The sequence below is a fragment of the Microcaecilia unicolor genome, chromosome 1 (genome assembly GCF_901765095.1).
Source record: "Microcaecilia unicolor chromosome 1, aMicUni1.1, whole genome shotgun sequence".
Lineage (NCBI taxonomy): Eukaryota > Metazoa > Chordata > Amphibia > Gymnophiona > Siphonopidae > Microcaecilia > Microcaecilia unicolor.
In genome coordinates, this window is record NC_044031.1 from 198,244,319 (window position 1) to 198,262,721 (window position 18,403).

The following is an 18,403-nucleotide window of genomic DNA, read 5'->3' on the forward strand; positions in this document are numbered from 1 at the left end:
TGTGCCTTTCTGTGTGGGTGTTTTTTTTTTTTTTTTTTTTTTTTACATTTATCAAGTATTTTCCCTCTGTTTACCTTTTTCTTCCACCCCTCATATTTTCTTAGTGTTTTTCAGCTTTTCACCTTCCCTTTGTTTTTTTGGGTGTGGCATTGCGGTTAGGCTATAGCCGTGGCCTTAGTTTGAACACTGGCCCTTTTTTCAGCTGATAGTGATCTCTTTAAAAATGCAGGTGAGAACTCAGCGGGTGAGACTGGCTGAAATGGAGCATCCTTTTAGCTCCTCGAGGGCTGGAACATTGACTTTGGCACAGTCGGCATCGACCTCCAGGGGTGCTTGGATTTCTGAAAGTGCACTGGCATCGAGTGGGTCCTCCACCTTCCTCGACACCAGGTGCTAGTAGCAGTCCCTGGGACCACTCAGCATCAGACACGACCCCGAGGACACATACGGAGTCTGTGGCTTCCTCATCGGCTCTGGGGGATCAAGACAGTATACATTGGGGAAAGCCCAAGAAGTGTAAGCACTGGTCTTCGACGCACGGTGCCGGGAGCATCGGCACATTGGATCCTCTGGTACCTGAGAAGCACTGGGAGGTGCACTCCCTTTCCTTTTGAAGAGGTACCGATGCACAAGTTACCAAGTGGCTCCGTCCCCGCCACTGGTACGGCACCAACGTCTTCTCAGGCTGCCTCTTTCCCTGTTACCATGTCTTTGCTGATGCTCACTTGTTGATGAGCAGTTCTGCATCGTGCTCATAGAGGAACTGGTTCAGCTGCTGCAGTGGGCTCTCAGGTCCTCTCAGAGGCTCCATTGGTTTCCAGATCTTCGATGCCTTTGCCTCACAGGGTGTTAATGTCCTGGCAGGCAGTACCGCCTTCTATACTGGGGAAGGAAGCTTCCCTGAAATCTGAGGGTAAGATTACACCTCGGTGCTCTTCAGAGCATGGACATAGTTTTACCAGGCTGAGGTCGGTACAGACTCATGGACCATGGACCTGAACCCGAGTATGGGGAGGAGTCTGATTGAGATTGCTCATGGGAGTCAGATGAGGATCCACATTACTTCTCTGAGGAGAGGTCATATGGAATTCCATCTGATCCTTCTCCTCCTTAAAAGAGACGAAAATTTCCACCTGAGACACACTTTCACTAGTTTTGTGATGGAGATGGCTGCGGACATCCCATCTAAGTTGGAGATGAAGGAGGATCGCAGAACAGAGATATTGTCTAAGGAAAGGGTCACTGTACCATTGCACCCTATCCTTAAGAACACACTGTTAAATAAACGGGAGTCTCCCCTCACAGTGCAGGTCGCACCCAAGAAGGTGGATGCACAGTATTATATACAGAAGGCTCACGGATTTGAGAGAGCACAATTGCCGCACAACTCCATGGTGGTCTAATCCACTCTTAAATGGGCCAAGAGTTCTCTGTCTCATGCCTCAGTGCCCCTGTGATGAGAGGCCAGGTCTTTGGAGGAAGACTTTTCAGGCCTTGATGTTCGTTACCCTCATCCAATCCTATCAGATCTACATGAACAATACACTGACTGGCAGACTGTCTCCCTTTGGAGCAGGCCACAGAGCTTTGCCAGCTGGCCAGTATGCTGATGGCGTGTAGGCATTATCTAGCCAGAGGCACCTATTATACTTCTAATGTTGCATCCAGACTCTCTGGTATGAGTGTGGGGATGTGCAGACTCTCATAGCTGTGTGTCTCTGACTTGGAACCAGCAGTTCAAGAGAGGTTGTCTGATATGCTGTGCCGTGCCAAGGGGACAGCTTGTTTGGAGACAAAAAGGTTGCTGACCTCATTAAGAAACACACGAATATTATCCACACTCTCTCAGCGTACTCCATCTGCATCATCTTCAGCAATAAGATTATCGACTGGATCTAGGCGGCGTTCCTACTACTCTCAAAGGCATAGATTTCCTTTTCCCGCTTGTTCAACTCAGACAACTCAAGCCCAGTGTCTCAGGCTTTGCCAGCCCCATCCTGAGAAGTCACAGCCAGGTCCCCACTCAAAGCAAAGCATGGGCTTTAGACTGGTTTTGAGCATAGCCTTTCAAAAAGTACCCATCCCAGACGACCTTCTGGTCAGAGGGAGTCTCATTGTTTATCAGCACAGAAGGCCCCTTATAACCTTTGACCGGTAGGTTCTTCAAATAGTTTGTCTCGGGTACGCACTGAATTGGCATCATGTCCAAATTGCCCACTGAGATTGTCTTTCATCAGCTTTCAGCACATGCAGCTTCTTGCAGAGAAAATATCCTTCCTACAGGCCGGAGTGGTCGAACCCGTACCTCCAGGGGAAGAAGAGAAGGGATTCTATTCCAGGTACTTCCTTGTGATCAAGAAAACAGGGGGATATCAGCTCATCCTAGACCTAAGGGCCATGAACAAATTTCTAGTCAAGGAAAATTTCAGAATGCTTTCTCTGGACACCCTTCTTTCTCTAATTCAGGAAAACGACTGGCTATGCTCTCTGGACTTGAAGTTTGCCATAAGAAGTGCCTCAGAGTTTGAGTGGGGAAATGCCACTACAAGTACTGCGTTCTTCCTTTTAGCTTGGCACCAGCACCCAGAGTTTTCACCAAGTGTCTAGCAGTAGTCGCAGCTTATCTACACAGACTGGGGCTGTATTTATTTCCCTACCTAGACAATTGACTGGTCAAGAACACATCTCGGGAAGGAGCCAAGGAGTCAATGAGGATGACTATTCAGGTGTTGGAGCTACTGGGGTTTGTCATCAATTACCCCAATTCCCACCTGCAACCAGTTTGCCAATTGTAGTGCATAGGAGCTCTGCTAGATATAGTGCAGGCTCGTGCCTTTCTTCCTCAAACGAGAGTGAATACCTTAGTAACACTTGCCCCGCAGGTCTACAGCAGCCAGTAGATTTCTGCTTGGCAAATGTTGAGACTGATGGGCCACATGGCCTCCACCGTACATGTCACTCCCATGGAAAGGTTCCACTTGAGAGCAGTCCAGTGGACCTTAGCTTCCCAGTGATCTCAGGCAACAGGGAACCTAATAGATGTCATTTGCATACCACCAGAACTGATCCACGTCCTTCTCTGGTGGACAATTCAGTCCACTTTAACTCTGGGATTTCCATTCCAAATTCCACTGCCTTAGAAGGTGTTGACAATGGATGCATCCATCCTGGGTTGGGGAGCTCATTCAGATGAACTTCATACTTGGGTCAGGGGTCTGCTCATGAGGTTCAGTTCCACATCAATTTTCTCGAGCTCAGGGCTATTTGGAATGCACTAAAGGCTTTCAGAGATCATCTCCAGAACCAAGTTGTTCTGGAGTTGTAATAGTGGGATCTACTTCATGATATGAATCTTCATGCCACTTACCTGCCAGGCAAGAATAGCTGCATGACAGACAGATTGAACAGGATATTGCAACTGCACGAGTCGTGTCTAAACATGGGCTTAGCCCAGAAGATCTTTCGAGAGTGGGGCACCCCCTCTGTGGTTCTTATCGCCTCTCATCTCAACAAACAAAGTCCCTCAGTTTTGCTCCATGCTCGCGTCACAAGTCAGACTAGCTTCAGATGCCTTTCTCCTACATTTGGGGAGGGAGAGAGGAGGGTCTTCTGTATTCATACCTCTTCTAGAAAACACTTTGCTGAACTCAAGCAAGATCAGGGCACCATAATTCTGATTGCTTCTTACTGGCCTCAGCAGATCTGTTCTGAAGTTCAGTGGAGAATGGCCTGTTTTCCGACCCTCATCATGCAGAACAAGGGTTTCCTTCTGCACCCCACCCTCCAATCCTTGGTCCTCACGGCTTGGATGTTGAGAGCGTAGAACTCAAACCTCTGGGATTGCCTGAGGGTGTCTCCCGTATCTTAGTGGAATCTTTTCTGGAAGCCACCAAGAGGTGATGGTGGTCTTTTAAGTGGAAGAGGTTTGTTGTCCGGTGTGAGGGCAAGGTCTTAGATCCCTTCCCTTATCCTATACAAAAACTTCTTGAGTAGCTCCTACAGCTCTCTGAGTCTGGTTTGAAAACCACCTCTGTAAGGGTTTGTCTCGGTGCAATTGGCGGTTATCATCACCGTGCAGAAGGCAAGTCCATGTCTGTACAACGTTTGTTTGCTTCCTGAGAGGTTTATTGCTGACAAAGTCCCCTAACAAACCTCCCACCGTGTCATGGGATCTCAACATAGTCCTCACCATCTGATGAAATCTCCTTTTGAGCCTCTGAATGCCTGTCATCTGATGTTTTTGATCTGGAAAGTTATGTTTCTGGGGATGGTCACTTCAGCTCACAGAGTCAGTGAGCTCCAGGCCCTGGTAGCTCATCCATCGTATACTAAATTTCATCTCAACAGAGTAGTCCTCATCACGTATCCTAAGTTCCTTCCTAAGGTAGTGTCAGAGTTCCATCTTAACCAGTCAGTTCTGCCAACATTTTTCCCCAAATCTCATGCCCATCCTGGAGAAAGTGTACTTCATACTTTAGACTGCAAGCGAGTCTCAGCCAGGGTTGCCAGGTAGAAATTTTTTTTCCAGCCCAATCCGGGCCAGAAACCAGCCCAAAACCCGCCCAAACACAAACCCCGCCCCTGACACCCCCGCCCCCGCCGTCACCGGCCCCGCCTCCCACGTCATCGGGCCCGCCTCCCCGTCATCAGCCCCGCCTCCCACGTCATCGGGCCCGCCTCCCTGTCATCAGCCCCGCCTCCCCGTCATCGGCCCCGCCTCCCACGTCATCGGCCCCGCCTCCCAAGTCATCGGCCCCGCCCAAAACGTCACTAACCCCGCCCAAAAACGTCACTAACCCCGCCCCCCGCGGCCGAAAAAAATCAAAAAGCCGCCCGGAAGCCTAAAAAACCGCCCAAAAAACCGCAACCCGCCGCGGGCAAAAATTTCCCGCGGCGGGGCGCGGAAAACCGCCCAATTGGGCGGTAAAACCGCCCACCTGGCAACACTGGTCTCAGCCTTCTATCTGGAGCGGACTCAAGCTTATAGATAGTTCACCCAGCTTTTTGTTTCTTTCAACCCCAACATGTTGGGGTGGCCATCAAATTGGATAGCAGATTGCATCTCCTTTGCTTGCGCCCTGGCTGGGCTGACTTTTGAGGGTCATGTCATGGCTCACAATGTCAGAGCCGTGGCATCAGCTTCCATACAGGAGATTTGCGAGGTGGTCTTGAAGGAGGTAAACAAATAATCCTTTGGATAGCAGTTGCCCACAGATTACTTACCAAGATTCCCCGATGCAGAAGTCTGTCTAACAAACTCACTAGCTCTGTCTAGGGTTATCTATCTAGCTATCTAGCTATCTATCTATCTATGAATCTTGCTTCTGGCCCCCACTCCAGGTGTTTTTGTTAGAGAAGTGAACACAAGCCACAGTGATATATATTATGTTTATTAGAAGTAAGAAAATAGATATGATACAAAATAGAACTCTGCACAAGCTTCTATGCACTATAAATCTCTTACTGATATGAACACTACCAAAATATATGGTCTAACATACACACTGATTATCCTTAGACTAAGTACTGTAATGATTAGAACAGTACAAATGATATCCTAATAATCCTTATGAGAAAATCACACATCTTATGCAAAATACATAGTAGCAGCTTCTTCTCTGACCAAGAGATGACATAAACCAATCTTACATTAGATAAACCCCACTAACTAACCCCAGACTAGGAAGTAATTCACCGTGATCTCACCGTTCTCCTTATGACAGCTTCAGACGACAGGATTAGATTCCCCAGACACTGTCTCAGCTGTCTGTGTCTTAGTTGTCGAGCAGGTCTCTCTCTGCAGCAAGCAGGTTTCCGTCCCTCCTTTGGATCTCAGAGCCAATTTCTCCGCCACACGTAATTGCGCCAGTTATGCAGGTCACAAGGTTGGTATCAAACACAGTCTCTGGCTCACCCCGAGCCTTTCTGGATTTCTCAGGTCCTCCGACCGGTTGCTTCTCTTCCGAGGGTCTCCGCCTTACTACTTTCTTCAGTTCCCGCTTTTCCCAGTACCTCTCAGTCATGTGACTGGAGGAACCCAATTATGATCTCGTCCAATTAGTACCTGGGCGAGCAGAGTTCTTTGTTTTGTGACCTTGGAACTTCTGGTGCTAAGATTGACTCCCTTCTCAGCTTCTCAGGATGATAAAAAAAAGGGAGGGGGTTGGAACACAGAATGTCCTTGGCTTCAGTGAATCTGCCAGTGTTTTCCCTCAAGCTGAAGCTGGATCTCACTGACAGTAGGATTCATGTCAGAGGTGATAGCATCCATCTTGTTTGTAACAGGATGCACTAGGCTTGTATGAACCAAAGCCATCAAAAGTAAGATCACAGGGAAATACCCCTACAGTCTTCAGTCCACACATTCACTTCCCACTACTGTTTGGATCAGGATACCCGATGCGACAGTCGGTTGAGACAGGCAGTTCTGCAGAATTTGTTCGGTGTCTAGAATCCAGTTCCACCCTCCTAGGCCCTGTTTTATTCTGTTCCAGTCTGCACCTACATAGCTACATAAGTACCTAAGTATTGCCATACATGGACCGACTGAAGGTCCATCACGCCCAGCATCCTGTTTCCAACAGTGGCCAATCCAGGTTACAAGTACCTGGCAAGATCTCAAAACAGTACAGTACATCTTGTGCTGCTTATTCTATAAATAAGCAGTAGATTTTCCCCAAGCCCATTTTATATTTCAACGGTTTTTATTGAAAACAGTGTACATTGTGTCAACATCAAATATTCAATATATACATTCAGTCATATCATTCCCTTCTAAACAACCAGCAAACAAATTGGACCTACTGTTTTCACTTTGTGTTCCTTTTCCCCCCCGTTCCCCCCCCCTTTCCCTAATCCCCCCTACTCCCTAACCTCCCCCCTCCCTTCCTGTTAACCCTCCTATTAACCTCCCTCCCCCCGGAAAACTCACAATCATCTTAAAGAGGAACTATCCCACTCACAACTTCAATATAGTGTCTACAGCACATTAAGCACAAAACTTTTACCCTTAGCTGATAGGGTATCTATATATTTTCCCCAGATCTTCAGAAACTGATTCTTTCGTTTTGGGGATCCCCTGGCTTCTCTGGCCTCCCACATCAGAAGCTGATGCACCATATTCCGCCAGTGCCAGAATTCTGGCACAGCCTCCGAGGTCCAATTTTGAAGTATGCATTTCTTTGCCAGAAGACATCCCTTACGAAAAAATAGTGTTTCCTCTGAAGTATTCCCTCTAAATGACCCATAGATATCCAGCAACATTTGTGAGGGGGTTCCTATTATTTCACAAGACAGCAGGTTTGACAGATAGTTGGCCACTCTAGACCAGAAGCCCTGTATGACTTCACAACTCCAAAATGCATGATAGAATGAGTTTTCTGTGATTTTACATCGTAAGCATATTGCATTTTGTGTTCCCCCACATTTTGCTAGTTGAACTTGTGTGAAGTAGGCTCTATGAAGTACCCGAAATGCACATTCCCGATATTGGGCTCCACTTACTAAATTTGCAATACCCTTCACTTGTCTGTTAATGTCCCAATTGGGGAGGGCTATTCCCAAATCTTTCTCCCACCGTTCTTTAACTATTTTCAAGTTTTTTTTCATCCCCACCGAACCTAATGCCTTATACACTTCCGAGACTGATGGCTCAGTATCCGAGATTTCCTCAAAGAATTCTTTCAACTTGGACCCTGATTTTTGTCTCAATTTCTCCCCATCTAGAGAATGTATAAAATGTTTCAGCTGGCAATAAGCAAAGGTGTCCCCCCATTGCATCGGCTCATTGCCCAGTATTTGTTCTCGCGATTTTATCTGCCCTTCCTCGCCCATTATATCTTCCAAATACATTATTCCTCTTTCCTCCCATCTTTTAAATGCTGGATTCTCCAAGCCTGACACAAATTTAGGGTTCCCCCGAATGGTCATTAATTCCGTGACTTCAGTGTCCACTTCCAGACATTTTCCCAGAAACTGCCACGCCTCACGTAGCGGCGTCAACAACAAACTGTGACTTAGATGTTTAGGGATCAAAGATCTCTCCACTTGCAACAATGACACCAAACGATATGGAGCATAGTATGCCTCTTCCATCTCTAGGGGGGTATAACTATTCGATTCAAAAAGCCAATCTCTAATATGTCTCAATAAACATGCCATATTATATAGTTTCATGTTAGGCAAGCCTAGTCCCCCCTGTGACCAACCCCCCCATAGCAGCTGGAATTTCATTTTCGCCTTTTTGTTCGCCCAACAAAATCTCATTACCAGTCTGTAGAACGTTTTCAGATCTTTGTTCAACAGCCTAAGGGGAAGGGTTTGCATGACGTATAGCCAGCGAGGAAGAATTACCATACGTATAAGCCCCAAACGACCTATCAAAGAAAGTGGCAAGGTTTCCCATTTTTCCAGCTGTTGTTTAGTTTGAGCCAAAAGTTGTTTTATATTAAGTTTATAAAGGTCCCTAGTCTTCGTTGATAGCAAGATTCCTAAATAGCGGAAGTGCCCCTTTGCCCATCGCAACGGGAACATCCCTGGCCAGGTTCTATTCATCTCTTCGTCCACAGCCAGTGCCTCTGACTTTTCCAGATTTAACTTAAGACCGGAGAAATCCCCAAATTCTTGCAATGCTTCTAATAAAGCTGGTAACGATGTCTCCGGTCTCGTGATCACAACTAACAAGTCATCAGCAAAGGCCGCCAATTTGAATTTTACCGTACCCAAGGTTACACCATGAATTTCTGCATTAGAATATACCTCTCTTATCAATGGGTCCAAATACAATGCAAACAATAACGGTGACAAGGGGCAACCTTGACGAGTTCCTCTCTCTATCCTCACATTTTCTGAACAATTACCATTCACCATCACTCTCGCTTTTGGTGAGGTGTAAAGAGAATTAACCGCTCCCAAAAACCATCCGTCAAATCCATATTTTCCCATTACTGTGAACAGAAACTCCCATTTCACACGATCAAAGGCCTTTTCCGCATCAAAGCTTACTACGAGTGCTGATCTATTTGCCTTACCAATCTGTTCCAAAGAGATTAGAATCCGCCTGAGATTCTTAGATACCACTCGACCTTTAACAAAACCCACCTGTGCTTCGTGCACCAGTCTTGGCAACACTCGACCCATTCTGTTTGCCAGTATCTTTGCAAAAATTTTAACTTCACAGTTTAATAATGATATGGGTCTGTAAGATTCAGGTAAAGTCACATCCCTCTTGGGTTTCGGGATTAATATGATACGTGCTATATTCAATTGGTCTGGCAGTGACCCCTTCTCCACCCATTCATTATATGCTTCCACCATAGGTGGCAGAATGGTCTCTCCCATCAATTTATAAAACTCTATCTTCAAACCATCCGGTCCAGGAGTTTTCCCTGATTGACTACTTCCAATGGCCCATCCCACCTCATCACTAGATATAGGGGCATTGAGCTGATCTCTCTCCCCATCAGTCAGTCTCGGAGAATCCAGATTGTCCAAATATAAAGTACTGTCAAGGCCTGAATTATCCCTTTCTGCATATAATTGCTGATAGAAGTTCTGGAAAATATCTCGGATTTCCACGTCCGAATGGCATAGTTTACCTGTCTGATCTTTCAAAGCTGTTACTGTACGGGTAGCCTGTTTCCGAGCTATAAGTCGCGCCATCATCTTCCCACCTTTACCCCCAAATTTGTATAATTGAAATTTATAATAGGTTTGTGATTTCACCTCACGTTCATGGATCAGCGTATTCAGCATCACCTGTGCCCCTAGGAGCTCCTTTCTAGTATGAACGTTTGGAGTTTCACCAAATCTTTTCCGTAACGTACGAATCTGGGCCTCTAATCTCAAAATTTCTTTGTCCCTTGCTTTTTTAAAATGGCTGACATAACTGATCATTTCTCCTCTCAGGACAGCCTTGGCTGCTTCCCAATAAGAGGAGGCACTCTCAACTGAGTTTTCATTAGTAGCTTTATATTCATCCCATTTAGCCAACAATCCCTCTTTAAAGCCTATATCTTTGACTAAATAGCTCGGAAAAGACCACCATCTCATTTTCTCTTCCATCCCCGCTGGTTGCCACTTCACCCATACTTCTGCGTGGTCTGAAATAGCGTATGGTCCTATTCTCGACTCTCTAACCCCTCCCAGCAGTGATCGAGACATCAGTATATAATCTATCCTCGATTGGGTATTATGCGCCCTTGATATATGAGTATAGTCCCTATCTTGTGGATGTAACACTCTCCATACATCTAACAGGTCTAATACAGTGCAAAGATTGGGCAGCCCTCTCGAGGGCCAGTGTTTTAGCGTAGGAGGAGGCTGAGATTTATCCAGTTCTGGATCACACACCATGTTAAAGTCCCCTCCTAGGATTAATGGGATGGGGTCTACTGCAGTAAGTATGTCCACCAAACTTCTGTAAAATTGAGCCTCAAAGTGATTGGGAGCATATATGCTGCCTAATAGTACCTGCTGTCTTGCTATTATCACCTGACCAAAAACATAGCGCCCCTCTTGATCTTTAGTCACATCACTCATTTCTGTCACCAGCCCTTTCCTGATTAGAATAGCTACTCCTCCCTTTTTCCCTTTAGCTGGTGCGGCTACACACTGTCCTACCCACCACCTAGCCAGCTTTTCATGTTCTTTATCCGAGAGATGTGTTTCTTGTAAAAGAGCTATGTCAGCTTGAATTCTTTGCAGATATTTCAAAATTTTTGATCTTTTGATGGGTGAATTAATACCACCCACATTCCATGTTACAATTTTTATCATTTAAGGAACATAAAAGCATCCTATTTGCCATTGAAACCTTTTATCTTCTAAAAGAGGCCACCCCAGCCCATGACCCCTCTCAGTTACCTCTGTGTGCTGTAGGTTAGTGTGTTCCAATTCCTCTTTACCTCTGTAGTGTTTATATTTACCCTTTGAGTTTTCCATCTTATGACAATCTGAATCCCCTTCCCCTATAACTCCCCTTCTCCTCCCAGATCCCCCTCCCCATCCCCTTTTATTATCCCTGCTAATTCCCCCCAAGGAATTTAGTCACGTTTGACCCCCCCCCCTTGCTATTCCCCGCTCCTTAAACCGGTTTAACTTGTACTCTCATTTACATGTAAGAGCCTCTATATTCCCTTTAACTCCTTTTTCCCCAGATTAAAGTTTACAGTTTTCCCATATATTATCCCGCAAAAATGCTCCAATCATGTGAACCTACTACAACTTCCTATAACTGTCAAACAATTTTACCATTTCAACCATTCTTTGATTATTCTCTCAGTTCTGTTAGCCTGCAATGAAGTGCAGAAGTATATAAAACCAAAACAGTTATCTGAACTCTCTTCCGCATATCATCATGTCTTCATCCATAGGCTTGGTTCCCAACTTTAACAGACTGTATTTCACCTCCCTGGTGTTGGGTCAATCAGCCGATCAGATAATTAAACCATTTGTTCTGTAATAACTCAGCAAAGCCGGAGGATTTAAATCTTGATCTCTTTAGACCTCTTATAGCAGTCCCTTTCTCTCCTGCTTCTCTCCAATCTATTTCTCCGAAGCCTGCTGGTCATTCTCACTAATATGTCCACTTCTATTATATTTCAGAGTTGCCAACATCCCAGTATAGTAACAAATATTACTTCTATGGAGCTCCAATTAGTTTCTCCATTGTCTTTTAATTCGCATCCCAATGCTCCTCTTTTGTTCAAGAGTCAGCAGCAGGTCATACTTCAAAACTTACTTAAATTATTCTGCGCATTGTAAATGTCCGCCGCTTGCCGCCAAAGGAAGCAATTCTTTACTTGAATAACTTTCAGTTGTAACATGTGCCTTTCTTTACCTTATTCATCTCTCGTCTGCAGCAGTTGTTTTACAAAGTCTTGTGCCGCTTGTGTTGTTTCATAGGTTTTCGTCGCAGACTGATGGGTTACCCGTAGTTTCGCCGGGTACAGCAAGGCAAATTTAACCTTATGTTGGATTAATTGGGAGCAAATTGGTGAAAAGCTCCTTCTCTTCGCCGCAACTGCCGCCGAGTAGTCCTGGAAGCAAAGGATTTTTTGGTTATTGTATTTAAGAGCCATACCTCCTCTCATAGCTTGCAATATCGCTGTTTTTTGAACAAAATTCAGGAAACGGCAGATAACTATCCTGGGTCTGGCGTCACCCGCTCTCTGCATCCCCATGCGGTGTGCTCTTTCAATTTGCAATGGGCCCAGCTCTGTGCTCAATTTTAGTTCTTTCATCAGCCATGTTTCAAGAAAAGTACGCAGTTCTTTATCGCTGATTTCTTCGGGGAGCCCCACGAAGCGTAAGTTATTACGTCGGGATCTATTTTCCAGATCCTCGAGTTTCTCAGCTTGATCTTCTACCAGCTTTTGAAGTTTAGCATATTTTTCTTCTACAACTCCCGTACGGTCTTCCAGGGCCCCCGTGCGCTGTTGATGCGCTACCAGGTCTTGGCTCAATTGCGCCATATGATTTTGTAATCCCTCCAGTTTTGAATTCAAGCCTTCCAACTTTTTATCTAGGATCGCCTCCATCGCGGTCGTCACCTCTCCCACAATCTCCGCTGCCCACGCCGACCCGACTGCAGAAGTTGGCGGGCTCGCTGGGGCCGCCATTTTGTCTTCCAGCGCTTTACTCTTGTCTCTGTCCTTTTTTAGCGATTTAGCCGTCATACCTGCTATCAATTTCTCTTTCGGCCGCAGAATCTTAATGTGTCAGCTTTCCGCTAGCAATTGTGGTTCACACCGCCTTGTTTCTGGAGTTAATTCGATGGGAATTACAAGGAGGTACCTGGAGCTAGTCTAGCCTCGACCGCTCCGGTACATAGCGTCACGTGACTCCCCCCCCAAGCCCATTTTAATAATGGTCTATGGAGTTTTCCTTTAGGAAGCCATCCAAACCTTTTTTTAAAACCCTGCTAAGCTAACCACTTTTACTACATTCTGTGGCAATGAATTCCAGAGTTTAATTACACGTTGAGGGAAGAAATGTTTTCTCAGATTCTTTTTAAATTTACTACTTTGTAGCTTCATTGCGAGGCCCCTAGTTACTACTACTACTATTTAGCATTTCTATAGCGCTACAAAGCATACGCAGCGCTGCACAAACATAGAAGAAAGACAGTCCCTGCTCAAAGAGCTTACAATCTAATAGTTCTGGTATTTTTGGAAAGAGTAAACAAGCGATTCACATCTACCCGTTCCACTTCACTCATTATTTTATAGACCTCTATCATATGTCTCGTCAGCTGTCTTTTTCTCCAAGCTGAAGAGCTCTAGCTGCTTTAGCCTTTCCTCATAGGGAAGTCGTCCCATCCCTTATCATTTTCATCGCCCTTCTCTGTACCTTTTCTAATTCTAGTTATGTATATGTTTAAGGTTGATTGAAATTTTAGTCTCAATGTTTTGAGACTCAGTTATCCTAACTTTCTTGTTTTCCGTGTGCCTAGTAGCTAGGAATTTCCAGATGTGAGAATAGGAAGGCCTTCTTTTTCCTTGTAGAAAGCAAAGGTATTTACCTGTATCTGGTGTTCTCTAAGGACAGCAGGCCGATTATTCTAACATACCCTCCCACCTCTCCTAGGATTTGAATTTAATTGGCTTTCTTGCTTTTTCACCTGACTGGAGGACCTGAGCTCACATGTTTGGTGGGAAGACAGCAGTGCATGTTTGTGGGATTCTGCTAGAATTTTCTACTGTACTTGCTAGTCAGCTTCTGCACTGGTCTCTGTTGGATGATGTCACTCAAATGTGAGAATAATCTGCTTGCTGTCCTCGGAGAACACCAGCTATGGGTAAGTATCTTTGCTTTTCTTCCTTTTATCTCTTATGTGTACAACATGAAATATCTGGAAAACTCTGATCTCCTGCCCCCAAAGAAAAAAAGAGGAGACATTTGAAGACCTATAGTTTATCTGCAGCAGTACTTAACCAAAAGTGTTTATATGAGTATGGACCCAGCTGTTGGGTACTGTACATGAAAACTTTATCATTTGTACATGAATAGTAATGGTATATATTAAGAAAAGGTTTTAAAACATTGGTCCATTTCTCTTTTAGTGTCTATATGAACATAAATATAAGAAGTATGATATTTCAAATACTAAATTTTATATACTGATGAGATTTACATCAAGGTGTTCGAAATTAACTCATGTGGATCTGAACAGTATGCAGTGTGCTCAAATTTCTGAAATTAACTTTTTATTGGCAGATTTTTGAGGAGAGTGAGAATCTGTGTCTGTGTCTTACACAGTATAACCCCACTACAAGGCACAGGGTGCAGGTTTGTAAATTTGCTATGTTGGCAAGAGATTTGGTTATACCCTCCACCCCCCTGCTTCTTTTTCTCAACATCTGGTGGGATCCTTTTGTCACATTGCACTGTTTTTTTTCGCTATGTTGCACTAGTCTTTATCTGTCCACTATTAGGTTCTTGGAGTTGGTTCTGGGTTCCCAAAGTTAATACATCTCTCAGTTTACCTAGTTGGGATCGGAATAATTTTTTTTTTTTTTGGTTTACTTATTGTTTTTAGATCTTATTACATGCTTTTTTTTAGTAGTCTTTTAGTTGTCTATGCTTTTTTTTTAATATTAGTATTTTTTAAATTTTTTAAATTCTTTTGCAGAGTATGTTTAATTCCAATCGTCAAAAAATTGTGGAGAGGACAGATATCTTGAATCAGGAATGGAAACAGCGTAGGATACAGCCTGTGCATATCATGACTTCTGTGAGCTCATTGCGAGGAACCAGGGAGGTTGGTTAGCACAGCATGTTATGACTTCTAATTACAAAATGCTAACAGATGTTGTTTTTTTCTTTTTTTTTTTTTTAATTATGTATCTTGTCAAAATAGGTTGGCCAATTCCATGAAATTTGTCTCCCATATTACTATATTCCGTATGTTAATTTCCTCTGTCTGTATGCCACTGCTGCCAGGTATGTGCAACACCAAGACTACTCATTTATTATTGAGCATTACTGTAAAGGCAATGTGTTAGTTTTCACATATGGTCTAAAAGTTTGATAAACACATTTTGTTTTTGTGCTTTGTTCTTGTCTTGTTATATTTAGTCCTTTGTATACAGTATTTTGTTTTAAAGTGTGTGCTTGGTAAAATATAATTTCCGTACCCTACTTCACCAGTCCAGACAAGTGAGTTGCGCTGTCTGACCAACAGATGGAGGCAGAGAACCCTGACATTTCAGTGATGACATCACTAGGATAAGAGGTGGTCCAGCCCTGGAATTTGCCAGTATCTCTCTGCTTCCAACAGATATAGATGGACTGGTGCAGTAGAATGATCGAAGGAGGCTTGACTCCCTGGGTTATGGCCTTCAGGCTGTGTCCTCATGGTAGTCTGTTGAACTGAGAGAGCTCACGGGGAACAGTTCACAGCCCTTTCCCATGCTGGAGCTTGGATAGCTGATTCCCCCCCCCCCCCCCCCCCCCAGTCCTCCAACCCTTTTAGTGCCTTTTAGAATCTAATCTCCTATGCTTGTCCCTGTCATTCTCTTTCTTGTGTCCCCCCCCCCCCCCCCCCCCCCCCCCCAGATGATCCTAATGTCCCTAGAGAACAGAATGGCTCATCCTGGAAGGTGGCTAATTCCCAACTTGAAGGTTACAGTTTCAAGGCTGGTGAATGTGGAAGTTTAAAAATAAAATTTGTTTGAATCTTGGTCCAGGTGTAGTAGTCTCCAGGTTCTGGGACTTAAGAGATGCTGGAGTGCTGATAGCAAACTGAAGGGGACTTCCCTGTGCTCTGCCTGCAGGAAGGCAGGTACTGTGGAGAAATGCTTTGCAGCGCTCAGCTCTGATATGAATGGTTTGGCTGTAGGGAGCTGCGAGTAAGGCGATTGACATTCTCTGTGGTACCTCACTCAGACGGTCTCCTGGGCCACATTGGTCAGTTTTGCCAGGAGTCTGTGCGGCTGTTGGGGGCATTCTCCCCACCTGTGGTCGGGGCAACATGTGGTCAGGGCACATGTTTTGTCCTGTGGTTACGGCATATGTTCAGCTTTTTGGACCAAGTGGGTAGCGGTGTTAGTTTTTATGAGTAGGAATGGCAGCCATCTTGGCCTGATTCTCTTTCAGGATATTCACAATGAATATTCATGAGATTGATTTGCATACACTTCCTCTGTGGTTTGCAGATATATCTCAAGCATATTCACTATGAATATCCTGAAAACCTGACTGGCTGGGCTTCTCTGAGGTCAAGTTTGGGAACCCCTGTTCTATGTAGAATACAGCCAATATATTTTTATTTATTTATTTTATTGCATTTGTATCCCACATTTTCCCACCTATTTGCGGGTTCAGTGTGGCTTACAATACATTGTGAATGATGGAAATACAATGTGTTACAGTACAATTATGGGTTACATTATGAGGAGTTGTGGGAAGACAAAGTCAAGTCAAAACAGCATTTAGAGCATATAAACAGTGGAATATAAATGTGTAGGGCAGTGTTTCCCAAGTCGGTCCTGGAGTACCCCCTTGCCAATCAGGTTTTCAGGATATCCACAATGAATATGCATGAAAGAGGTTTTTGCATACAGTGGAAGCAGTCTCATTCATATTCATTGTGGATATCCTTAAAATCTGACTGGCAAGGGGATACTGACTTGGAATTCGGGAAATGCTGGTGTAGGAGGAAGAGCTCTGTATTGCTGCTCTATTCACAGGAAGGGGAACAGGTGAGCTGGAGAAGTTTTTCTGTGCTGTATAAATAGTTTAGCGTGTAGGGGGAGGATGATGCCCCCCCCCCCCCCAAGAAAAGAAATGGCTCTGTCCATTTCTGTGAGAGAGGCAGTTCCACCAGCTGCAGCATACGAGTACTGATTTCACTGTAACATGGTGGTTAAGGAATTGCTCCTTCAAATGGCCCTCTTCTTTCATCTTCTTTCCTGATCAGAGACATAGAGAACCAAAACCCATACAGAAATATGTTCATGCATACACAGGCACATGCAAGCATGTAGACATGCATACATACAAACAAACAGATGAGCTGACACACACAAACAGGCACACAAACACATTAAAGATTTACAAGCCCACTTATACACACATGCATGCACACAGAGTGGTTGAAAAGAATTCTATGAATCATGCTGTGCCTGCTTTCCCCACTTGTTCTTTCCAACCCAAGTGTATTTGGAAAGTATTATATAAAAGGGGTGGAACATATGTGCCTGAGGGCAAAGTAACTCTCCAAAAATATAATGGAATGGATTTAAACTTAGCATGGGGGTCAACTGGTGGAAAGGCACATTGACTTAAAGAAATGGACAAGATTAGATTTGGGGGTTCCAGAACAATAAACTCTCTCCCTCCCTCCCCCTTCCAAAAAAGCTAAAAAAACCCCAAAAACTAACAACAAAAACCCAACATAATGACCCATTCCTTTTCGTCTTGTTAGACTAGTCCAAACTAATATGTTATGTTGTTCTACCAGCAGATGAAGCCATAGAAGTTGGCGTCTAATAGTGACATCACTAAGTGAAAACGTGGTACAGCCTGGAATTTGTCATTCTCCGAGGACAAGCAGGCTGCTTGTTCTCACATGTGGGTCGACGTCCACATCGGCCCAGGAATCGGCATTTTGCAAGCAAAATATAAAAAAGGTTTGCCAATATCAGATCCACGGGGAACCTGGATTGATGAGGTCTCAGCTACCTGACAATTCCATGGTGGTGGACTCCACTCTCAAAAGAGCCAGGAGCACTAGGGACTATGCCTCGGCACCCCCAGGCAGAGAATCTAGAACCTTGGACTCTTTTGGGAGGAAGGCGTATCAGGCCACTTCGTTCGCTGCCAAAATCCAAACATACCAGCTCTTCACGAGCATCCACTTGCGGAACTTGGTGAGGCAACTGTCTAGCTTGGTTGATGCACTCCCTCCGGAGCAGGCCTTGCCTTTTTACCAGGTGGTCAGGCAGCAGAAGACGTGTTGAAAATTCCTGGCCAGGTGTACGTTTGACACTTTTGATGGAGCATCCAGGATCGCTGCCCAAGGTATAGTGATGCGCAGACTCTCATGGCTGCATGTCTCTGACCTGGATCATTTGATCCAGCAGCGGATGACGGATGTTCCTTGCTGGGGGATAACCTTTTTGGTGAGAAAGTAGAGTAGTTGACCAGCTCAAGAAGCACAATGATGCTATGGATTCTCTCTCCTGCCGGGCGTCTTCTGCTACTACCTCCTCATCTAGGAGGTTTTTTGGAGGGAAGAGGAGTGCTCCCTATTCCTATGCTAGGCGTAGGTACACTCCTGCTTCTCTGCAGCCTGGCCAGGCTCAGTCACAGTGCGGTCATTCTCATCAACAGTTTGCGCCTAAGGCCACTGCGGCTCCCCAGCAAAAGCAAGGGATGGGCTTTTGACTGGCTCCAGTTC

General features: G+C 44.8%; 1 protein-coding gene across 9 annotated transcripts in view; it reads left to right on the top strand.

Moving 5' to 3' along the window:
• Positions 1–18,403, top strand: part of EZH2 (enhancer of zeste 2 polycomb repressive complex 2 subunit) — a 626,582-nt gene that overhangs the window by 91,972 nt on the left and 516,207 nt on the right. For 5 of the 9 annotated variants that reach the window (XM_030203624.1, XM_030203633.1, XM_030203666.1 and 2 more), the window contains 2 exons: positions 14,218–14,289; positions 14,633–14,761. In XM_030203624.1, the coding sequence (XP_030059484.1) occupies positions 14,218–14,289; positions 14,633–14,761 (201 nt within the window). The remainder of the gene's footprint in view (positions 1–14,217; positions 14,290–14,632; positions 14,762–18,403) is intronic. The other 4 variants (XM_030203674.1, XM_030203650.1, XM_030203682.1 and 1 more) reach the window with 1 other exon arrangement.